Source organism: Megascapheus bottae, chromosome 2, assembly GCF_031878675.1.
Source record: "Megascapheus bottae isolate mThoBot1 chromosome 2, mThoBot2.hap1, whole genome shotgun sequence".
Taxonomy (NCBI): domain Eukaryota; kingdom Metazoa; phylum Chordata; class Mammalia; order Rodentia; family Geomyidae; genus Megascapheus; species Megascapheus bottae.
The window spans coordinates 77,952,377-77,977,708 of NC_143510.1; the positions used below are offsets into that span (position 1 = coordinate 77,952,377).

The 25,332-nt window shown below is 38.9% G+C and overlaps 1 protein-coding gene across 1 annotated transcript in view; it reads right to left on the bottom strand.

The window, feature by feature from the left end:
- Positions 1-25,332, bottom strand: part of LOC150067364 (uncharacterized protein C3orf20-like) — an 85,171-nt gene that overhangs the window by 35,686 nt on the left and 24,153 nt on the right. Inside the window, exons 4-8 of the mRNA XM_090328418.1 lie at positions 24,702-24,801; positions 16,947-17,171; positions 15,407-15,556; positions 3,886-4,006; positions 1,233-1,367 (exon numbers count right to left, since the gene is read on the bottom strand). Of these exons, the coding sequence (XP_090184544.1) occupies positions 1,233-1,367; positions 3,886-4,006; positions 15,407-15,556; positions 16,947-17,171; positions 24,702-24,801 (731 nt within the window). The remainder of the gene's footprint in view (positions 1-1,232; positions 1,368-3,885; positions 4,007-15,406; positions 15,557-16,946; positions 17,172-24,701; positions 24,802-25,332) is intronic.

A 25,332-nucleotide genomic window follows, 5' to 3' on the forward strand; every position in this document is an offset into this window, starting at 1 on the left:
ATTGAACCCAGGTCTTCGTGCATGCTAGGCAAGCACTCAACCACTAGGCCAAACTCCCGGCCCCCCATTAATTATTTTTTAACTATCTTTTTATCTTTTCTTTTTGAGTACTGGGGACTGAACCCAGGATGTTGTACTTGCTAGGAAAGTGCTTTGCCACTGAGTTACATTCCAACCCAACATTAAATGTTTTATTCCTTCCATGAGACTCTTCTCTCCAATTAAATCCAAAAAGCCAAAAGTGGAGCTTGGCTCAAGTAGTAGAGAAGTAGCCTTGAGCAGAAAAGTTCAGGGACAGAGCCCAGGCTCTGAATTTAAACCCCAGGACTGGCACAAAAAAAAAAAAAGAAAGAATGTGAAAGGGTATCAATGTATGTGAATTAATGCACCTTCTATCTGGCAAATATCATGTAACCATTTTACTAATTACAATAAAAAAAGAAAGAAAATAAACTTTAAGTTAGTTTAATTTTAACTGACTTATATAAGCTAATGCCAATTTTTCAGTGTCTTATATTCTAAGTTTTCCTGTTTATGGCCAATATTCTATCACATAGCTCTGCTTCCTGTTTGACAGTGCGATGTGTGTGTGTGTGTGTGTGTGTGTGTGTGTGTGCCAGTACTATGGCTTAAACTTGGGGTCTGGTTACTACTGTTCCCGAGTTTTTCTGCTCAGGGCTAATGCTATAGAACTTGAAACACAACTCCACTTCCAGCTTTCTGGTGGTTAAATGGAGATTAAAGCCTTGACTGGCTTTAAACCATGATCCTCGGAGCTCAGCCTCAGAAGGAGGAAGAGAAGCAGGAGGAGCAGGGGGAGGAGGAGGAAAGAAGAGGGAGAAAAGGAGGAGGAGGAGGAAGATGGAAGAGATGGAAGAAGAAAAAAGGGAAGGAAGGGGCCGGGAGTTTGGCCTAGTGGTAGAGTACTTTACCTAGCATGCATGAAGACTTGGGTTCGATTCCTTGGTACCATATACATAGAAAAAAGCCAGAAGTTGTGCTGAGGCTCAAGTGGTAGAGCTCTAGCCTTGAGAAAGTCCAAGGACAGTGCTCAGACCCTGAGCTCAAGCCCATGACTGGCAAAAAAAAAAAGGAAGGAAAAGGCAAAAAAAGGAGGAATGGAGAGGAAGTATAAGAGGAGGGAAAGAAAAAGAAAAGAAAAAAATAACGAATGAAAAGAAAGAAGGGAAAAGAAAGGAGAAGGGGAAAAAGAAGTAAAGAACTGGACCTACCATGTCAGCTAAACATAGAGGCAAAGATTTGTGCTTTACAGGTGCCAAAGATAGCTTCAGGCTTTTGGGGTGCCATTTATAGACCAAAATGATGGCAAAGCGCCCAGAAATCTTCACAGTGATAAAGTTATTCACCTGTGTGCAACAGAAAGGAGAATAAGTTTTTCATTATCATAAATCAAATGGAAGCCAGGTATTTACATGATATATGAAAGGACATTAGACACTGACATTCATAAAAAGCTTGTCTTGACTTAGTTCCATTAAGTCAGTAATAAGTTTGGGGTTTTATGCTGCAAATTTATGGTTGCTATGATTTATTGAGGAAAGAAAGAGGAATAGGCAGAAATGACTGTTCATGTAGTCAGATTCAAAAAAATTTATAGTGCTTTGGAGCCCTAATTCTAAAAGTGACATGAATAGCCTCAGTTGATAATATCTAGTTCCCTAAGTGTTGGGAAAAGTCAGTAGCAGCCATCAAGTGTTTAAATGTTGCCTTAATGTCACTGTGAAACACATTGAAGTTGGAGAAATTTTATAAATGGTAAGAATATAAAACTAGGGCCGGGAGTTTGGCCTAGTGGTTAAAGTGCTTGCCTAGCATGCATGAAGACCTAGGTTCGATTCCTCAGTACCACATACATAGAAAAAAGCTGGAAGTGGTGCTGAGGCTCAAGTGGTAGAGCTCTAGCCTTGAGAAAACCCAAGGACAGTGCTCAGGCCCTGAGCTCAAGTCCAGGACTGGCAAAAAAAAAAAAAAAAGAATATAAAACTAACAACAAGTAAATGACTTCTAAAACTGAAGCACTGTCATCAGGCACCATGGCATCGGGCACCAAAGTAATCTTTCCTGTAAGCATAGCTACACAGAGGCTGAGATCTGAGGACTGCAGTTGAAAGCCAGCCCGGAAAGAAAAGCCCCCATGAAACTCATATCTCCAATTAACCACTCAAAAACTGTAAGTGGCAGTGTGGCCAAAGAGGTAGAGTACTAGCCTTGAGGAAAAGAGGTCAGGCCACCTAGGCACTAGGCCTTAAATTCAAGCCCCACAACTGACAAGAAAAAAAATATATCCTAGTTCAGTGGTAGACTGCTTGCCTAGTATTTGCAAGAATCCAAGATTATAGTCCTTGTAACACACCAAAAGGAAGAAGGAAGGAAGGAAGGAAGGAAGGAAGGAAGGAAGGAAGGAAGGAAGGAAGGAAGGAAGGAAGGAAGGAAGGAAGGAAGGAAGGAAGGAAGAAAGGAAGGGGAGGGGAAGTTCCTGAAGGCAAAGTATTCCAATATAATTAGCTGCTTGAAGCCTATAAGGACTTACGTTATAGATACAAGTTACCCTCTTTTGCTTCTTCAAGGCTGCTAGCTGAAATCATCTGAATAATGTTAGCAATTCTGACTTTGCCAGGGAACTTTGAAGATTGAGGAAATCCTGACTACAGAATGTAAGGAAATTTTCATAGATTACGTTCCTGGTACTGTCTCTTACCAACACTTTACTCTTCTATCCCTCCAGACTGAGCAGTACTTTAAAAAATATCCTAAGTGGGGCCAGGAGCATGGCCTAGTGGTAGAGTGTTTGCCTAGAAGTTATAAAGCCCTGGGTTTGATTTCTTGGTACCACATACATGCTGGAAGCAACTCTGTGGCTCAAGTGGTAGAGCTCTAGCCTTGAGAAAGCTCAAGGACAGTGCTCAGGCCCTGAGTTCAAGCCCCAGGACTGGCAAAAAATTCTGAAATTCTGATTTTTTTTCATTTAATAATTAATATAGCATGTTAGCTCCATATTCCTTTGTCACACGTCCTCTGGTCCTCAGTCAGGGGTGCTTCCTTCAAGTGGTACAATTTCCATTTTGGCACAGGTGTCTACCCTAGCAGGATCACTCCACACTATCTGAGGCTATAATCAAAAATCCCGCATAAATACACCAGCTGTTAACAACATCTCCCTCATCAGAAGTGGAGGGAGAAAAGTTTTCCATCTTAAGAATCATATACTTTGCTATATTCAAATTATGTTTATATTAAAGTATGAGAAACTTTACTACTAATTTTTTTTTGGTCAGTTGTGGGGTTTGAACTCTAGGCCTAGGCGTTGTCCCTGAGCTCTTCTACTCAAGGCTACTGCTATACCACATTGAGTCACAGCATCACTTCCAGTCTTCTGGTGGTTAATTGGAAATAAGAGTCTCACGGACTTTCATGCCCGGTCTGGCTTTGAAATGTTATCCTCAAATCTCAGCCTCCTGAATAGGCAGGATTACAGGCAAGAGCCACTGGTGCTCAGCTTGCTAATAATTTTTTAATCTCTATTTAAACCAACTGCTGCTTAGTAAAGACAAAGTCATTAAGAAAGGCTATGAGAGAAAACAGCCGGAAGTGGTGCTGAGACTCAAGTGGTAGAGCTCTAACCTCAAGAAAGACCAAGGACAGTGCTCAGGACCTGAGTTCAAGCCTAGGACTGGCAAAAAAAAAAAAAAAAGTATGGGAAACGAAGGGTCAAAATAAAAATTTCTCACATCCGCTTTAGACAGATATCCCAAGCTGAGTAACTCAGTCTCATCTTTTCCTATAATAGTGCAGCTTAGAAAATCAAACTAAATTGTCATCACAATGTAAGAAGTAATCCAAGAGTGATAAATTATAAAGTTTTACCTCAACTTCAACTGGAACTTCAAGTTTTCCCTTTGAAGGCCACATCCATTCTCTTATGATGTGTCCATTTCTGCTGATCACCATGCCTCCATTCTGATTAAACATCATTGCTATTTTTTTCCTATGAAAAAGGCAGAAATGAGACTTAGAGCAAAAAAACAAATTCAGGGTATATTTATTTGGCTGAGGTGATGAAAATGACCAAAACGTAGATTTTAAGAGCCCAGAAAGCTCTCAAATTATATTCTGGGAAGATAGCCACTCTGCTTTTGCCCTAATATCTTCCTAGGAGGGAAGGATGGTGTTTACTTGTTCAGCTGGCCAGATCCCCTTCTCAAAGGCACATCCTTTCCCACTTCATCACTGCAATGCAGACAAGCATAAAGATGAGTCCTGCCAACACGATTATCATACCACATGGCCCCGCTACCTTGGCTGTGGCTGATTAAATTAGGAGTAGGCATTTGACCCAGAAAATGAGTTCCAAATGGATGTGATAAACTTCATAAAAGGTCATGAGGAAGGAAGTTGGCACAGTTCACTGAAGGGACTGAAAGAAAGCCAGTATGGCCAGAATGGAGATTGTAGTAACTGCCAATCACTTCCTATCTTCAGCTAAATATGAAGAAACCTAGATATGAAGTTTGGTTAGATACTTCTGCTATAAATATGGGAGTACAGGCATCTCTTTTCTCCAGGACTGGCTTTCATTAACTACTTTTGTTTTATTAATTATAAAAAAAATTTCCTGGGCCAGGAGTTTGGCCTAGTGGTAGAGTGCTTGCCTAGCATGCACAAAGACCCAGGTTCAATTACTCGGTACCATATACATAGAAAAAAAGCCAGAAGTGGTGCTGAGGCTCAAGTGGTAGAGCTCTAGCCTTGAGAAAGCCCAAGGACAGTGCTCAGGCCCTGAGTCCAAGCCCCAACTGGCAAAAACAAAAAAAATAATTTCCTGCCAGGAGTGGTGGCTCACCACCAGGCTGAGATCTGAGGATCACCATTCAAAGCCAGGCAGGGCACTAAAGACTCAGCGACTCTTATCTCCAATTAACCACTAGAAAACCAGAAGTGGTTCTGTGGTTCAAGGGGTAGGGCTGTGGCCTTGAGCTGAAGAGCTCAAGAACAATGCCCAGGCCCAGAGTTCAAGCCCAACAATCGACAAAAAAAAAAAAGTCATATGAAAGATAGCCTTGTCAGGGTAGAGTGATGTAGGTTAATAATTGTGTTTCTTTTCAGTTAAATATGAAAAAAAATAATAAATTCTATCTAAAGAACAAAAAAGGTATCTAAGGGTTTTAATAAAATAGTAATGATATGATATGACCAACTAGGTTGTTGAGGGACCAGAGTAAATGCTAGGAGATATTTACTGGTCATGATCAGTTAAGTGGTCCAGGAGAGAAAAACGGTAGCTTGGATGAAAGCTTGAATGAGACAAATGGATATATATGTTTGGATTCAAGGAGACTGAGGACATGGTTCAGTGGTGGAATAGTTTTAGCATGTTCAGGGCCCTGGTTATAAAAAGTAAACAAGCAAAATTTTTAATTTTGATGGAAAGAATTTGTATGGTGAAGAAGGAGATAGCAGCTTTACTTCCCCTATATGCTATGTATCTATTAGTGCAACCTAGTGTTTTGCTTTCTTTTCTAGATCAGTTGTGCTGCACTGTATGTTTTTTATTTTTAGTTTTTGGGTCTTTATTATTTTTTTTGCCAGTCCTGGGGCTTGAACTAAGGGCATGAACACTGTCTTTGAGCTTTCTCAAGGCTAGAGCTCTACCATTTGAGCCACAGCACCACTTTCGGCTTTTTCTATGTATATGGTATCGAGGAATCAAACCCAGGTCTTCATACACATTAGGCAAGCATTCTACCACCAGGCAAACCTCCCAGCCTGCACTGTATGTTTATATCAACTTTTGGTGTTTTGTTTTTTTTTTACTTGGACAGCACCTGGCACAGAGAAGCTTTTTAAAGGTTCTTTTTTAAATGTTTTTGCATCAGCAAGTCAAGTCCATTGGAAAAATATAAATAAATACACTGGATTATTATTAGACAGTTTAAGTGTTCCAAGGATGCCTGGAAGGAGGCATTCTCTCGGTACTCAGGAGTTTTCAGGCCTATGATAGTGTACTTATCTGCTGCATTGATATTACCAAAGAAGTCAGGGGGAAAATGAGCAAAACAACCACCTCGGAGGAATAAAAGAAAATTTATAAATCCCCATTGGTTTCATGAATATAATTCTCATTATTAACATTTTATTTATTTTGTATCTAACTCAAGAAAATGGTTTCCCCATATAAACTTTATTCTTGGGCAATAATGAAGTTTGATAGAGTATTAAATAATCTGGCTTCTACTGAGAAAGTGAAGATTGAGATGTTTCTTTGCCTCCATTTTAGCTTTGTTCATTTGTAATTTTGTAAGTCTGTAAGTTTATCTTTAAAAAGGCAATCATAGCTGGGCCTGGTGGCTCACACCTGTAATCCTAGCTACTAAGGAGGCTGACATCTGAGGCTCTTGGTTCAAAGCTAGCATAGGCACTAAAGTCCGTGAGACTCTTATCTCCAAATAACCATCAGAAAACTGTAAATGGCTCTGTGGTTCAAGGGGTAGGGCTGTAGCCTTGAGCTGAGGAGCTCAGAGACAACACCCAGGTCCAGAGTTCAAGTCCCACAGCCAGCAAAAAAAAAAAAAAGGCAATCATATTGCCTGACCTTTGCATCAACTATCTGTTATCAATACTCTATATTCTTATTCATTAATAAATAAATCATGAGATTGATCTATGTAACTGATTTATCTGTCAGAGAGAATGTGTTTTCTCTGTCAATCTGACTTATTTCACTCAACATGATGATTTCTAGTTCCCATTTACTTTCCTACAAGTATAATGTAATCCTTAATGGTTGAATAATGTCTCCTTGTATATGTAAACCAAAGAATCTTTACTTGTTCATCAGTCATTTGATACTTAGGTTGATGACATAGTTTGATTTCCTGCCATTATTTAAGGATAGCTTTTTCTCATGAGAAAGGGTATCAATATTTGTGAAGTAATGCACCTTCTATCTGGCGAATATAATGTAACCCTTCTATTAATTACAATAAAAAAGAAGAAGAAAAAGGACAGCCTTTTCTGAGTAATGTAGGTTGGTAGGTGTTTTTTTCAGAGTTTGAAATAATTTTATGCTTTTCTTACTTTAAATATGTCAGTTAATTTGAAATATGATGTAAAAATCAATGTTAATAAATTCTTTAATTAAAAAAATATGTTAAGAAATCTGCTGTTAAGTCTGACAGATTTTCCTTTACAGGTGACTTGGAACTTTTTTATTAATCAATACTTTCTTTATTACATATGCCTAACTAGTTATATTTTAATATAACATGAGGAAGGAAGGTTTTATTTTTTCTGGTGTTACCTGCAGTCTTAATAATCCTCTTGTACCTGTATGACCATCTTTTTCTCTAGTTTGAGGATATTTTCTATTAGAGTTGTACTGAATGTTTTCTATGCCTTTTGCTGGTACTTCTTCCTTTATGGCCATGATTTTTCAGATTCGGTCTTTGTGTATTATATGTTTCGATCTTTATGTATTATATGTTTAGTCTATAAAATTTAGTTTTTACTTCATCTTCATTTGCATGTTCTAATATATCTACCTTGTCCTGAAGCCAAGATATTCTTTTTTTTTTTTTTGATGGGTCATAGGGCTTGAACTTGGCCTAGGCGCTGTCCCTGAGCTCTTCAGCTCAAGGCTACCACCTACCCTTGAGCCAAGCCCCACTTTGTTTTCTAGAGGTTAATTGGAGATAAGAGTCTCAGGTTATTTTGTGCCAAAGCTGGCTTTGAACCTTGATCCTCAGATCTCAGCCTCCTGAGTAGCTAGAATTACAGGCAAGAGCCATGGTGTCTGGCTTGAAGCCCTAATATTCTGTCTTCAAATTATTCCCTACTAGAGAGACTTTTGGGTTTATTGAACTTTTCATTTCCAGAATTTTTAATCTCCCCTCACCCCAGAGAATTTCTTTATATTTATTGAAGTTCTCCTTCATGCTCAGCATTTTTTAAATTTTTACATTTTTAATTATTTTTTGTAAGTTATGGGGCTTAAACCTGAGAACTGTCTGAGCTTTTTCACTCAAGGCTAACACTTTACCAGTTTGAGCCACAGGACCATTTCTAGTTTTCTGGTAGTTAATCGGAGATAAGAGTCTCACAGACCTTCATACACATGTTGGCTTTGACTTGTGATCCTTATATCTTAGCCTCCAGAGTAGCTAGGATTATAGGTGTGAGCCATTGGTGCCTGATGCATTGTTTTCTGTATTTTATTCAGATCTTTGATTTTTCTTAGGTTTTCTTTGGTCTTTATCAATGTTCTCCTTAATTTTCTTTTGGTCAGTTTATGGGGCTTGAACTCTGGGCCTGGGCACTGTCCATGAGTTCAAGGAGAGCTCAGCTGAGATCCTCAGATATCAGCCTCCTGAGTAGCTAGAATTATAGGCATGAGCCACTCACTGTGCGTGGCTTGTTCTCCTTAATTTCATTATTCACTCTTAGTCTTAAAATCTTTTTTTTTCTTTGAGTTTTTACTCCTGTCACTGAAATGTTTGTTACTATGGAGTTGTTGAATTTTAAAGAAGTCAAGCTGCTCAGCTTTTTTCCTCATATTTCTCATATTTCTTTGTTGGAATTTTTTAAACTGAGGCCAGGTAATTGAGTCTTAATCATCTGTAGTCTTTCAGTTGAAATACAATTAATGTCCAAAAAGGGCAATGTGGTGAATTTGTTGAAGTATTATTTTATCACCACTATACTGGACTAGGACTCAGTAGTCAAGTATTTGCCTACATGCTCAGGCAACTAAGCCCAATCCATAGCACTGCTTAAGGTTAAGGACGATTAGTTGGAGTATCTTGTACAGGCCATGGCTATCTACTTCTGGACTCCTTTCACAAATCAGTCATTCAACAAATAGTATCTACTATGTCATATACATATGTCAAGTGTTGGGGATCAAAAAATGAACAAGATTTACATAGTACCTCCCATCAAAGAAGCTCATATTTTAGCTTCACAAATTCAATAAATACAATTTAATGTCAAATGGTGATTACTATTAATAGGGAATAAAGTGATGGGATAAAGTAATGAAAGGTAAGGAGAGAGCGTCTTATTAAGATGAGAACTATAGGGTCTCCTGCAAACTTATCTGTAAATGTCTCAAAAGGTTAAAAATAAAGTTATCTCATGAAACATTGATACAAAAAACATTGATACAAAAAACATTGATACAAAAAACATCAACATTATTTATAAGCTGGGCATTGGTGGCTCACACTTATAATCCTATTCAGGAAGCTGAGCTCTGAGGATCATGGTTCTAAGCCAGCTCAGGCAGGAAAGTCTGTGATACTCTTATCTCCAGTAAAACTACTCAGGAAAAGTCAAAAGTGATGTTGTGGCTCAAATGGTAGACCATTAGCCTTGAGCACAGAGAGGCTCAGGGGTAGAGTCCAGGCCCTGAGTTCAAGCCCCATGGCAAACAAATATTGTTTTAGAAGGCAAAAACAAATATTGTTTATAGATTATGTTACTTATGGGAGTAATACAATCCATTAACTGATGGAGAAATAAAAAGTGGTATATCTGTTCAACGGTATATTACTGAGTCATAAAAAATAAAATATTGATCTGGGCACCAGTGGTTCATACCTATAATCCTAGCTACTCTGGAGGCTAAGATCTTAGGGTCATGGTTCAAAGCTAGCTCAGGAAGTAAAGTCTATGACCCTCTTACCTGTAATTAACCACCAGAAAACTGGAATTGGAGCTGTGGCTCAATATGGTAGAGTGCTAGCTTTGAGCAAAACAGCTCAGGGACTGCTCCCAGGTCCTGAGTTCAAGCCCCATGACCAACAAAATAGAAAAAAGGAAAAAAAGAAATTAAATACTGATAGATGGTATAACACAAAAGAATTCTCAAAATCATCGTGCTGAGTAAAAGACTAGTCATAAAAGATGAATCCACTTATATTAAATTGCAGAATGGACAAATCTTCAATTCACAGAGCCCCAAAAAAATATTAGGAAAGGGCTGGGAGTGTGGCCTAGTGGTAGAGTGCTTAACATATACTAAGCTCTGGGTTCAATTTATTGGCATCATACAAAAAGCTGGAAGTGGCACTATGGCTCCAGTGGAAGAATGCTAGGCTTGAGAAAGCCCAAGGACAGTGCCCATGCCCTGAGTTCAAGACCTAAAACTGGCAAAAAAAAAAAAAAAACAGGAAAGAGAAATTTGAATATGTAAATCTCTAGAAGCAGAATGGGAAATGTTGAGTAAAGGAAAGGATTAGTGAGTAACTGCTGTTTTGTACAAGATTCCCTTTTAGAATATTGCCAACATTTTAAATTCTGTAAAATGCTTAAAAAAACATATTAAACTGTATTCTTTAAATGGGTAGGTTTTATGAAATGTGCATTTCCTATTTTCTAAACAGAAAAAAATTCTCCAGGGAGGTGACATTTAAAAGATTAAAAGAAAGCAGTCATACAAAGAGTTGGGATAAGAGCTTTCAGTTAACAAGAACAATGTGTGCATGGTGGTTATAAAGACAGAAGCCAAACACAAAAGGTGAGTCATAAAAAATGAAGGGGGAAAGGTGCCAGAGGAGGCAGGATCTTCTAAAGCTCTCAGTCACCAAGCCCCATGTTGATACAAACTATCCCAATACTATAGTTCATGTGGAATTTAGCATAAAAGATTTACTATTAAAACCCATGGGTGTGACAGCAAGTAAAGAACTGTCAACCCCAAATTCTATGCTACAAAATACCTGGCTGTGGAAAAAAGAAACATCAGCATCCAGTTTTAAAAGGGAGAAGTATTTAATACAACAACACTCAGCCTATAATCCTACCATCATTATAAAGATCAATTTCTAATACACAGACATTGTAGCAAACACATGAAGAATTCACATCTCTAGAAGGTTCTGAATGTATGGGGTCTTCCAGAATACCAGTCAGAATTAGATATCTTTTAAGCAGTTGGTAAGATTTGAGTGTGTCACTCAAAACTAATGCATTGGATTATTAATTCCTCAGTGTTAAAGTGTTGTGAGATGGCTCTCAGAGGAGTTAATTACATTAATGCCTTTATTCCAAGAGTGAGTTCTCATTTTCAAGGACTAAAGTAATTACCCTGAGACCCTCTACCTTATTAGTAAGGTCATGAATGCTTTGTCTCTTTTGCACATGCTCACTTGCTCTTCTGTGTTCTGCCACAAGTTGAAGCATCTTAAGGACCTCACTTGATGCAGCCATCTGATCTTTAACATCCAGAATCCTGAGGCAGGATAACCTTTTCTTTGCATGTTACCAAGTTTCAGTTATTCTCTTGTAGCAACAGAAAATGGATTAAGACAACAGTATATAGATTTCATAGTAGCTAAATATTGTGAGTAATTACAGGTGACAGAACTAAGATTTGAGATCAAAGGAAGTGACTTATCCAGGTTATACCAGCACACACTGAAGAAATAAATCAGAAGATGAGAAAGAATTCCAAATTAGAATTTTAAAATATTTGGGCCAGAACCAGGAGAGAGAAGATAACTGAGTCTTATAAGTTTTCATCAATATTCTTGATTAACCGACTAACCCTAGCCTAATCATCCATCTTCTATATATTTACCTTTTCAAATCCCATGTATGGTACATGGTGGTTTGGTGTTCCCTTTGCAGTTGATTGAAAACAAGAAAAAGATCTGTAATATTTTCTGGCATCTTTCAAGAAGATTATATGTCCATTTTTTTACCCACTAAGTTATGTTACCTTAGCCAAGTGTTATTCGAAAACTTGGTGCTATAGAAAGTTTAAAAAGTGCTTATGAACTGGGTTCATCTTCATTCTTACTACTTTTCAAATCTAGCCACCATGTGAAGCAGCCTGAGGCAGACTGTAAGACACTTGGCACATTTGCCCTGTTGTTCCAGCCAACAGCTAGATATGTAGGTTGCCTAATGCCAAAACCCACGCTCATAATCACATTATTGTTATTATCACAATGAGTCATTATTACTCAGCTTATATGTATTCAGCACTAACTTCTCTTTCCCTCAATGTATTAAGACTTAGAAAGAGAAAAAGAATTGGAATTGAAGACTAAAAGCTTTCAATGTTCTTTGCTACCACATAGCCTTGAGAAGGTTTCAAGGCTCTTTTCTGAGATTCAGTTTCCTCATAGGAAATCATACCTAATCACAGAATCTTGACAATTTAAACAACATGTAAGAGATTTCTCTCTCAACTTAAAATGATACTAGCAATTAATCAGTTCAATATTTTAATCATCTCACAGAAACTGTGTAAAAAAAACCCTAATCTTAACAATACTTGTGAAATACATCTGTCCTTTTGGAAAGCAATGATTACTTTTCCACTGTGTCTTCATCATTCCTGAATAAGACACTCAATTTAAATGCCATAAAGTTGTATCAAGTTGCCTGATTTTTCTTTCAAAACTGCTTAGTATGGTTGGAAAACAAAAAGACCTTTTGAAATTAAGTAGTTTCTCAGCCTTTGAAATGATTCCAGATCCTGTCATCGTTTCATCTAAGCATCAAAGATGGGAAAGCCACTTCCACACTGAGGGCAGGTACTTACATGTGGTTCACCCAGTTGTTTTGCTAGCTTATTAATCATTCTCTCCTCTCTCTGTCTCTCTCTTTTTATAATCAAACATTATTCTTTCTCCCCCCACCTGCTCCCCACCCCCCAATCCCTACCCCAGCTCTGTTTTTCTCTCTTTACCTCTTTCTTTGGAATCAAGCACTATTCTTTTAACCTTCTGCTGATTTGTTCTCTCTTTACAGGCAAAGTGCTGACACATTTCGACAGACAACTTGGCTCCCAAACAGCCAGGGGAGAAAATAGCAAGAAGAAACCACCACAGAAGCATGGTCAGCGTACAGGAAATACAGCATAAACACACAAATATACATTTACAAACTCGTTAAGAAAAACAAAAGGATTCTTGCTCTCTGAATGACCTGATTCTCAACTCCCATCAACTTGAAGCCACAGCAAGTAAAAATATTGAGGCTATAAAGACATCTAATTGAAGCTGATTCAAGAAAGTCAGAAATCCAGCAAATATGGAAAGTGAATTTATACATATGATGCCTATTCCACTGAAAGCCCTTCACATCCTATGATATAAACTTGTTTACTTGGTCTTCTATCACTGATATGTAAACTATTATAAGGACAGGAGTTTTGTTTGGTCCTCTACCATATACCCACAGAGCTCACATAGTTCCCACATTCTCAAGTGCTCTATGACGATGTTGAATCAATAGATACAAATATATCTTGTACAGATCACTTTTTACTTTAACATCTCTGATTTTATTTAATTAATTAATTTATATGTCAGTCATGAACTCGATCTGGGCGTTGTACCTGAGCTCCTCAGCTCAAGGCTATCACTCTACTACTTGAGCTACAGTACCACTTCCAGTTTTCTGGTGGTTTAATGGAGATAAGAGTCTCATGGATTTCTGTGCCCAGGCTAGCTCTGAACCACAATCCTCAAACCTTAGCTTCCTTAGTAGCTACAATTACAGGTGTGAGACACCCTCGCTCAGCATATCAGAGTTCTTGATAAATAGGAACCATACCTCATAGTACTATCTATCCTAAGTGTCTAGAATGGAAAAGATAATAAATATTTGCTAAAGGAAAAAATGAAATGTGTGAGTCATTAAATAAAGCATGCCAAAATAATGGTTTGTTTGAAGGCATACCATCTTGTCTTAGTTTTTTTTTTCCCTCACTCCACTACCTTAGAGAAGCTAGCCAGGTATAAGTTAGCTGGTTAAGGTGTATAACTATCAAGGGTTGAATTTATCTTCAATAAGAAATTGGAAACTATTTGGAAGAGAGCTGTGGAATGAGAGAAAGAAATGGGCTCTTAAAACAAAGGTAAATAAAAGGTACATTTGAAATACTAGACAAGTGGGTGGGCTGGGAATGGGGCTTAGTAGTAGTAGAATGAGCACTTGCCTAGCATGCAGGAAGCCCTGGGTTCTGTTTCTCAATACCACATAAACAGAAAAAGGCAGAAGTAGCACTGTGACTCAAGAGATAGAGCACTAGCCTTGAGCACTCTGTTCAGGGACAGAGTCCAGGCTCCAGGACTGGAGGAGGAGAAGAAGGTAGAAGAGAAGGAGAAGAAGGTAAAAGAGGAGGAGGAGGAGAAGGAGGAGGAGGGGGAGGAGAAGGAGGAGGAGGAGGGGGAGGAGGAAGAGGAGGAGGAGGGGGAGGAGGAGGAGGAGGGAGAAAAATACTAGACAATATTTTAGAATAGATGAGGGACTTTAAAAACATTCAGCATTTTGGTTACATTCTGTGTATGCTGTTTCTATTACTGTTCTAATTCTTCCTGACCAAAATCATTGACAAATGCAGTACATTGATGTCTCTGGTGAATGGTTTCTAGGTGTGAAAATTAAGAAAAGGAGCAAAGGGGTGGGGGAGGGAAATGGGGACAAAAACATGAGAAGGGGTAGCAATGATTGTTAAGTAACGCACTTTCTATCTGGCAAATATAATGTAACCCTTCTATCAGTTATAATTTTAAAAAGGCGCAAATTCTCCAATTAGTTCAAATCAAACAGGAGCCAAAATGAACCTGCAGATTTAAGACAGAATGGAAGACAAGATTCCAAAAAAGTAGGGAACAAAACCAGAGGAGATCCCTTCTGCAATGAATTTTGTAGAAATCTTGAAGATGTGAGACTTTGCATAGACATAGAATAGAATATCCCCAGTGTTAAGTAGCTCTTAGGAGGTATGGAGGCCAAGCTGATACCTGACTCCCAAAACTATCCCCCTGCTTCAGTTCCTATCCTATACAATCTTAGGTCTTTGCCATCCATCAGTCCATCTTTCACAGTATTCCCACAAAGATGGCCCAACTGGAGTGAGACTTGTAGTTATTTGACCAGTACCAATTTGCAAGTCATAGCTTTGAACACACATATTTTTCTTACCTTCTTTTCCATTTAGATTGACATTGTACAAGATTGTTTTTGTGTGCTTGTCTTTATTAATATTTTGCTTTTCCCTCACCACATTGCTTACCTATGAATTATGGTTTTTTGTTTTGTTTTGTTTTTGTTTTGTGGGTCATGGGGCTTGAACTCAGCCTAAGCACTGTTCCTGAGCTCTTCAGCTCAAGGCTACCACCCTACCCGTGGGCCCCTGGGTATTGTCCCTGAGCTCTTCAGCTCAAGGCTACAGCACTACCCTTGAGCCAGGCCCCGCTTCCCATTTTCTAGAGTTTAATTAGAGATAGGAGGCTCAGGTCCTTTTGTGCCTATGCTGGCTTTGAACTTTGATCCTCAGATCTCAGCCTCCTCAGTAGGTAGGATTACAGGTGTGAGCAATTGTGCCCAGTGATGAATTATGAATTATAGTTTTTTATGGGATCTCACGTACCTGTTAGGAAAAGAAATACTACCACATCCAAAAGGTGTAAAAGTTCCCAAGATAACAGGATCAGGTAAGTCACTGAATATGTTGGTGTACATTCCACCCCAAGGGAGATCAGAGTAGCTTTGGCAGACAGCTAGGCGGCCAGATGGATAGGTAGATCCAAATTAAGGAATTGATATTGACAACAATGATACTAATTCCTCCTCCTCCTCCTCCTCCTCCTCCTCCTCCTCCTCCTCTTCCTCCTCCTCCTCCTCCTCCTTCTTCCTCACCAGTAATGGGGCTTGAACTCAGGGCCTGGGCACTGTTGCTTAGCTTCTTTTGCTCAAGACTAGTACTCTACCACTTGAGCCACAGTGCCACTTCCAGCTTTTTCTGTTTATGTGCTACTGAGGAATTGAAACCAGGGCTTCCTACATGCTAGACAAGCACTCTACAACTAAGCCAGTTCAGTTCATATATATTATTCTATGTTATAGAATCTCTCTCTCTCTCTCTCTCTCTCTCTCTCTCTCTCTCTCTCTCTCTCTCTCTCTCTCTCTCTCTCTCTCTCTCTCTCTCTCTCTCATTATTTTAACCAGTTCTTTACAGAAAAGGCAGCAGAGATTCAGAGAAAGAGATGATGGTAGGGCTAGACTAGCATACAGCTTTCTAACTCTAGGTTGCATGTTCTCAACACATGTTCACAATCCTGTTAACTCCAATCTGTGCATAATAACAAAGGAGTCTTGTCAGACTAGTCTGGATAATCACTGGAAACTAAAGCTGCCTAGTGCTACCTAGTACTACCTAGTACAGCCCAACTCAGAGCAGTGGGATCAGGTCTCCCCAACATCATCTAGGAACAGACAAGACCAATGAGGGTTGGAGTATAACTATGGATCTTGAAATCATTTCTTATCTTATACAGTATTAACATTTAATACAAAATTAAATGTAAATTTTATTAAATGTAAATTTTATTAAATATAAAATTTTCATTTTGGATATATAAGAATGAATTTTAAAGATCAAAAATATATATTCCCCCTTCTCTCTAAATTAGGTTTTGTTTTATTGGTGTTGTTGTTGTTGTTGTTTGAGACCAGGGTTCAAACTTGCTATCTGATATATGCTTTCACATATCAGCTGTCACTGTACCACCTGAGTCATGACTCCGACTCCTAAATAGGTTCTTTTTGTGCTAAATCCCTTGTATTTTTCTAACATAAACAGAAAGTGAACCAAAGAGAATTTTACTTTCTCAGAACACATGAACCCTCAGATACTTAATGAAACTATCAAGAATGACTCTAAGTTCCTCAGAAAAGAAGAAAAGTTTTGAAACTGGAGAGCTTACCTACTTAGTTCTCAGGCTGACTTAAGCGTAAGGGAACATGGACACTTGGGAGAAAATGAATGACCAAACACAACACCCAAAGCAATTTCCCTCAGTGCCTCCTGAGATTGCTTTTCTGTGGGACAGAAACCTCTATCCGTCCACCCCATCCTCCATATTCTGCCACCTTTAACTTCCTTTCACCTTGGGAATTTGAAAGGATATTAGACCAGAGAGGAGCCATCGATCAGAGAGTAATGGAATTTCTTCTTTTCTGGGTCAGCCTCTCTGACAGTAGGCATCTGAGGCTTCTTCTCCAGCAGCTCCAGCCAAAAGCTTTGAGAACTTTGAGAGGAACTTCTCATCTCTTCCTGTTCTGGGTCATTATAATGGTGCAGAATCAGTTGTTTGTTGAATCCTTCTTTTTTAAGCTTAGCTTCTTCTGATTTTCTGTTCAAAAGAAAAGAATTCAAGATTCAATGGCTTCTATGGTATCGCCGTAACTAACAAATACAAGCATCCTTACATCAGAAGTGGATTTTGAAACAGATTACGGGAGTCCTTAGACAAACATTCACAGAGTGCTTACTACTTACCAACAGTTACTGAGCATTTGATGATATATGCACTGTACTAGGAGCAGTAGGATATGGAAGGTCAGGTAAAGAGTCCCCAGAATTCACAGGGACAGTGTGGAGAAAAACTTAAGTTTGATTCTGGATTCTGCTACTGAAAAAGTGAGACAATTACTAAGCTCTCCTAACCCTTGGTTTATTAATCTATAAAATAGTAACCATAGTACTTTATAAAAATGCAAGAATTCTCTGACACCAAAACCTTTTGTCATAGTATGCACTCAATAAACACTGCTGTTAATGAAAATATGCCTCAGGTGGTACATGAACAAATGAGCAAATGAGTTTGAGTCCAGGTCTCAGATTTTTTTTTTTTAAAAAAAAGCTGGGCACTTGTGGCTCACACCTATAATTCTAACTATTCAGGAGTCTGAGATTTGAGGATTGTGGTTCAAAGCCAACCCAGGCAAGAAAGTCTATGAGACTCTTATCTCCAACTAATCACAGATAAAGTGGAAGTGCCACTGTGGTATAGTATTAGCCTTGAGCAAAAGATGTTCAAGGCTAGCACTCAGGCTCAGTGTTCAAGCCCCAGGACTGTCAAAAATAAAATAAAATAAAAAATAGAAAAAAACAAGAGAAGACAAGTAAGGAAGGAAGTTGGGACATTAGGAAAGAAGGAAGGAAAGAAGGAAGGAAAGAGGGAAAGAAGGAAGGAAGGAAGGAAGGAAACAAGGAAGGAAGGAAGGAAGGGAGAGATATTAGTAACAGTTGGAACTGTTACACTTAGGAGAACGTATACATATGCTCATTAATAAGAAGGTAGTAAAGGAAAAAAGGGAGTTAAGTACAAAAAGGCTAGTTTCTAAGTTTTATAAAGTTAACCTCTTAGAACATTCACACAAACTAATCATTCACAAATATTCATTAGGCAGCTTCTACAAGCAAAATTCTTAACATTCTTTTTTTTTCCCCACCATTCCTGGGCTTGAGCTCAGGGCCTGAGCACTATCCTTGGTCCTTCTCAAGGCTAGAGCTCTACCAATTGAGTCTTAGCACCACTTCTGGCTTTTATTTTTCTTCTATGTATGTGGGTCTTCGTTCATGCTAGGCAAGCACTCTACCACTAGGCCCCAAATTTCCTAATGTTCTTATAAAAACAAGTACTACTTATCAATATTCTCAAGAGAATGCCTAAATGGCCAAGATTCAATGCCATGTGCACCAATTCCAAATTTACTACCAGAATTATCTGTACAGTTATTTAAAGATTACATAATGAAGTAGACTTTCCTAGTTCTTACTCAGCCAACTTCCCTCGTTATATGTATGTAGCACATACATTTATATACATAGACACACATGACAAGCAATAGCTATTGGCAACATGTCATTAGAAGAAGCCTCCAGGAGTCAAGTTGGCAAAGCAGAGGTCATATACTAAAGAGATTTCTTATTTGTCTTGTAGATAAACACTACTTGTTTACTATTTGCTTGGACTGGCTATATTGCCTCCACTACCTGGTCCCTGTGACCAAAAGTAGACTGCAAGGCTTCTTGGTTATGAAATAGAATGTAAGGGTGGAACTGGGCAGATCCATAACCAGCACTCAAAAAAAAAATCAGTAGTGCAAGGACTCTCTTTAGGAAAAATATGAGCCAGCTTTTCAAGGAGAGCCAACATTTCCACTGTGGACACAGAATGGGTCTCAAAACAAAACAAAAATTCTTGGCAATAGCATAAACAAACATCTAATATGCACTTGCCAAGTCGCCTCTGACTTAGAAAAGATTCAGTCAAGAGTCCTTGGAGTTTTCAATTTTAAGGTGCACTTGAAATTTCCTAAAAGGTCTTAAAGATGCTCTGAGCTCTGAGTCTTTGGATCTCTCTCTCTCTCTCTCTCTCTCTCTCTCTCTCTCTCTCTCTCTCTCTCTCTCTCTCTCTCTCTCTCTCTCTTTCTCTCTCTCTCTCTCTCTCTCTTCCTCTGTGTGTGTGTATATGTGTGTGTGTGTGTGTGTGTGTGTGTGCATGTGTGCATATAGCATAGATGAATAAAACCACATTTGTTGTTTGGATACAAGATTTAGATAACAGGAAGACCTATACTGAAATTAAGAATAAATAATTGGAAATAAAACATTTAATTAGGGGCCGGGAGTTTGGCCTAGTGGTAGAGTGCTTGCCTAGCATGCACGAAGACCTGGGTTCGATTCCTCGGTACCACATACATAGAAAAAAAAAAAAAGACGGAAATGGGGCTGAGGCTCAAGTGGTAGAGCTCTAGTCTTGAGAAAGCCCAAGGACAGTGCTCAGGCCCTGAGCTCAAGCCCAGGACTGGCAAAAAAAAAAAAAAAAAAAAAAAAAAACAACAACAACAACAAAAAAACCACATTTAATTAATCAAAGGAAGGAGAGCTATAATCATCATACTGTTCTTGGAGATGGAACCAGAGTAAAGAGGATAAATGAGGGGTCAAATGTGCCATTCTATACCTAGAAATGGATTAAAACAATTGTTGAGGATTTTTTTTTCTCCCTTCCTTGTTTCCTCTCTTGCCTCCCCCTCCAGCCTCTCCTTCCTTTCTTTCTCATAATCCCATGAAAATATATCCTACGGTCAAAAATTAGGTGAGTGGGTAGAATTTTTGGACAATTTAACAAAAGAAAAGCACTTACAGATTGCTCCACACCAGAACACTGGCATGTCATTCCATTCATAAGCACCAAAGGCTGGCAGAATGTCAATTTTACAACATGTATTTATCAATCCCACTAGAAAGCTGAACCTAATTACCATTTTCAAGACCATAGCCTAAGCCCTTGTATTTGATGCTTAGACAAGATTCCATTTTCTATAATTTTCTGCAAATGGACCTTTTGGATTATTCTTAAAAGAAAGTGAAGTATGTCTCTAAATTGTAAGCTCCTATAATCACTGAGTGAAAAGACATCGTCTCCTTCATTGCTAACAAGGCAAACAGTTAAGATATAAAAGCCCTACTGTGCTGGGCATTGGTGGCTTATACCAGTAATCCTAACTACTCAGGAGACTGAGATCTGAGAATCATGGTTCAAAGCCAGGCCAGGCCGAAAAGTGTGCAAGAGTCTTATCTCCAATAAACTACTTAGAAAAAGCCAGAAGTGGTGCTATGGCACAAGCGGTAGAATGCTACCCTTAAGAAAAGAGGCTCAGAAACTGTGCCTAGGCCCTGTGTTCAAGCACCAGGACTGGTAAAAACAAAAACAAAAGTCCTAGTTTTTTTTTTTTTTTTTTGAAGCCAAGGAAGGGGCTGGGAGTTTGGCCTAGTGGTAGAGTGCTTGCCTAGCATACACGAAGACCCGGGTTTGATTCCTTGGTACCACATACTTAGGAAAAGCCAGACGTGGTGTTGAGGCTCAAGTGGTAGAGTTCTAGCCTTGAGAAAAATCCAAGGACAGTCCTCTGGCCTTGAGCTTAAGCCCAGGACTGGTAAAAAAAAAAAAAAGCCAAGGTAAAAATCTCTTACATTTTATAATTGTCAACATTAAACAAATATACTCAGAGAGTAGGCAGCTATATTTCAGGAAAGGGTTCCTTATAACCTTTTTATTTTATTTTTTTTTTTTGCCAGTCCTGGGCTTGAGCTCAGGGCCTGAGCACTGTCCTTGGACTTTCTCAAGGTTAGAGCTCTACCACTTGAGCCTCAGCACCACTTCCAACTTTTTTCTATGTATGTGGTACCGAGGAATCGAACCCGGGTCTTCATGCATGCTAGGCAAGCACTTTAACCACTAGGCCAAACTCCCGGCCCCTATAACCTTTTTAAAAGTATTGCTTCCCCTTTTTTGTAAGTCCCCTAGACACAAAGTCTGAGTCAGTGGACAAAGACCTGCCGTCCTCCAATGCCAGCAAAGAATGTCTCTTCACTGATCTTTCTCAAGGTGTTGGCAGTGGCAACATTTGTGCCTTACATTTGCTTAGGAGCCAGCTGTTTATATCTGGATTCTCCTGCAAGGAGGTGATAATTATCTTCAAGCTGAGCCCTCAGACTTGCACAAAATAGTTTCTCGGAAGTTTCAGGTAGTTGGTCATTCTCAGGAAGAGACGCATTGCAAGATTTAAAAAGAATCTTTTTCTCTAAGTCATAAGTTACCCAGTTTTCCAAGCTATCTGATTTCTGGACCATCCTAAACAGAAGCTAGAAAAAGAACTACATACATCTCAAATCCTCTCAGAGCTAGTCAGCATAACAAACTAATATTGATGAGTGAGGCATTCATTGAAGGACACATTGGGAATGTATCATCCCATCTTACAGTTGAAAAAGTCAAAGTACAACAAAGGAAACAATAATGGCTAAATAATAATTATTATTTATAGAGTATGCAGTATAATCTACACATTATACTATGTTATTTAATTAATTTATTTAATGCTTTCAACAACTTTATAAGGTTGTCTTGGAGAATCTCCATTTTTACCTGAAGAAAGTAAGGTTTGAACAAGTATCAACAGTCTGATAGTTGGCAAGTGGGATCATTCAAGTCATGTGGACATAGCATTCAAGTTCAGTTATATCATGTTCACTCTTGTATCACTAATCACAACTAAGAAATAGGGTCAGAGAAATAAGACTAGTACTTTGCACAATCATGCTCAAATAGTATATACAAAAGATACATGCAAAACCAGGAGACCAGAATTCCAACAGTTACAGACCATATTGCTCATTCAGGACCAGATAAGACTCAGATAGGCTGAGTATCACCAGTGGCTCAGGGGGCTTAGATCCAGAAGATTGCCATTTAAAGCCAGCACAGCTAGAAAAGTCCTCAAGGGTTGGGAGCATAGCCTAGTGGTAAAGTGCTCGCTTAGGGTGCATGAAGCCCTGGGTTTGACTTCTCAGTACCACATATTCAGAAAAAGCCAGAAGTGGTGACGTGGCTCAAGTGACAGAGTGCTAGTCTTAAGCAAAAAAATGTCCAAGGCCAGTGCCCAGGCTCTGAGTTCAAGCCCTAGGACTGGCAAAAAAAAAAAAAAAAGTCCTCAAGATTCCATCTTCAATTAGCCAGTAAAAAGCCAGGCTAAAAGTGAGTGTAGAATTGTTAGAGTACCAGTCATAAGTACGCAAGCTGAGTGAGTTCAATAATGGTACAAAAAAAAAGGAGAAAGGAGGAGGAAGAGTGGAAAGACAGAGGAAGAAGGTAAGGAGGGGAGAGAGAGAGGGAGGGACAAACATATAGACATGCCTAGAAAGTGTGCACTACTTTAAGAGATATCTTGTATCTAGTCTGGAACATTTTATCAGACCAGACTTTCTGTGATAAATACACAATCAATCCCACTGTGGACAGAGATTACAGAGAGTCTTTCTTCTTGTTCTATAATTTCCATAGGTCTTATGAAATTAAACTTCTACACTTCTACACTGTTCTGTTTTGAAAATATGTGGATAGGAAAATTGAAAGTTATGCATACAAGTACATTTCCTTCCAACAAGCATTCATTAATTTCCAAGGCATTTTGAATGTCAGAAAATTTAGCTGTTTTTTTTGCAGAAATGTTTGCAATCACATATTATAAAGTTGCATATGTTTCTTTTCCATCCTTTCTTCTTTCCCCCTCCTGCCTTCTTCATTTTCTCTTCCTTCCTTCTCCTTCCCCTCCCCCACACCACCCTTACCCCCACCCTGAGTCCTGCGGCTTGAACTTAGAGCCTGGGCACTGTCCCTGAGCTTTTTTTTTTTTGACAGTCATGGGGCTGGAACTCAGGGCTTGAGCACTATCCTTGGATTTTTTCCTCAAGGCTAGAGCTCTACCACTTGAGCTACAGCACCACTTCCGTTTTATTTTTATTTTTTTTGCCAGTCCTGGGGCTTGAACTCAGGGCCTGAGCACTGTCCTTGGGCTTCCTCAAGGCTAGAGTTCTGCCACTTGAGCCACAGCACCACTTCTGTTTTTTTTCTATATATATGTAATACTGAGGAATTGAACTTGAGTCTTTGTGTATACTAGGCAAGCACTCTACCACTAGGCCAAACTCCAGGCCTCCCGGATTATTTTTTTTCTGTCTTTTACAAGTTTAGTCCTCTAGTTTCTACAGAAAACATTATGGATAGTGTGCAGATTTCAGGTTTATAACAGCCTGCTGTGGCAAACAGAAGACATGAGGTTTAGAGGCCAAGGGATGACTTCCACAAGATCCCACACCCACTGACTAATGTTCCTGAGTGTTCTGGCTCCAACTTTCATGATTTTTTTCTTTCAATAAAAACAAAGCAAAAAAAATCCCATTTTTTTCATAAAGAGTTTAAAACTCACAGTAAAACCAAGTAAAAGGTCCAGAAAACCCACATCCATATCCCTTGGAAGTCTGGTTTTCTTTTCATGAAAATATGCTTCCTTTTCTTTCTTTTTTTGCTAATTGGAGTCCTTTTAAGCTTGAAAAACTAATTTCAAAATCACTTGGAAAAGTAAATTTTGGTAAAAATAGTTAAGACACATTCAATATAGAAAGAGTAGCCAGAGTTAACTTGTACAGATTTAAAGGTAGTAATAACTAACATTTAATGAATGGTACTTGTGTTAAGGATCTTTATAGCAACTCTATGCGGTAGCTACTATTATTATCCCCATTTTATAGAAAAGAGAGGCTCAAGGAAATTAAGTCAGTGGATAGAGCTGGGATTTCAGTTTAATCAGTTGGGCTTCAAGGCCTTTTTCTTTTGTTGTGATCTGAGTGCCTCTCTCCTTTATATAATCAGAATAATTACAGTAGCTAAAGACAATCTGTGTAAGAGTGAAATATGATGCTGAGAACTGAAATCATTGGGTAGCAGAGTAAATGACTCTTGAGATAATAAAAAGTTGTGGCTAAATGCACAGGCTTTGAAAACAAATATCCTAATTCTCCCACTTAGAAGCTCTCTAATCTCAAAAAAAAAAAATTCAAAACGCATTCATGCTGGGTGTGGTGGCTCATGCCTGAAATCCTAGCTACTCAGGAGGCTGAGATCTGAGGATCAAAGTTCAAAGCCAGCCAGGGCACAAAAAGACCTGAGACTCTTATCTCCCATTAACATCTAGAAAATGGGAAGTGGGGCTTGGCCCAAGGGTAGTGCAGTAGCCTTGAACTGTAGAGCTCAGGGACAATGCCCAGGCCAAGGGGTAGAGTGGTAACCTTGAGGGGAAGAGCTCAGGGACAGCGCCCAGGCCTAAGTTCAAGCCACAAGACCCACAAAAACAAAAACAAAAAACCAAAACCAAAACAACAACAACAGCAAAAAAACACACCCACAGAAAAATGAGCTGGAGAGTGTAGGGTCAGTCAAGTAAGCAAAACTGAGCAAATCAAAGACTTTGAGTTCAAATGCTTGGGGAGGCAGGGAAAGGGAAAAGAGTAAAAACTGTAGACAGCTCCCTACATTTGAATTATGGCGACTTGTAGTCTCTTCACAGCAGCACTGAGGAGTGTCTTCCATTGTAGAATTTCCCATTTTGAGTAAGGATGATGGGAGATCCAACCTTTAAAAAACAGACAAATATTGGACACAAAAAGGATACTGTAACACACGAAGTTAATAATCACTAGGAAAACCAGGCCAAGCCACAAGTCTACCAAAGCCTATTGGAAAAGGAACCAAAAGCCACTGGTGAAAATTATACATAAATTATCAGCTTAAAAATTATCTCTCCTAGGGCTGGGAGCATGGCCGACTGGTAGAGTGCTTGCCTAGCATGCACAAAGACCTGGGTTCAATTCTTTGGTACCACATATATAGAAAAAAACAGAAATGGTTCTGTGGTTCAAGTGGTAGAGCTCTAGCCTTGGGAAAACCCAAGGATAGTGCTTAGGCCCTGAGTTCATAGCCCCAGGACAAAAAAGAAAGAAAGAAAGAAAGAAAGAAAGAAAGAAAGAAAGAAAGAAAGAAAGAAAGAAAGAAAGAAAGAAAGAAAGAAAGAAAGAAAGAAAGCAAGCGAGAGAGAGAGAGAGAGAGAGAGAGAGAGAGAGAGAGAGAGAGAGAGAGGGAGGGAGGGAGGGAGGGAGGGAGGGAG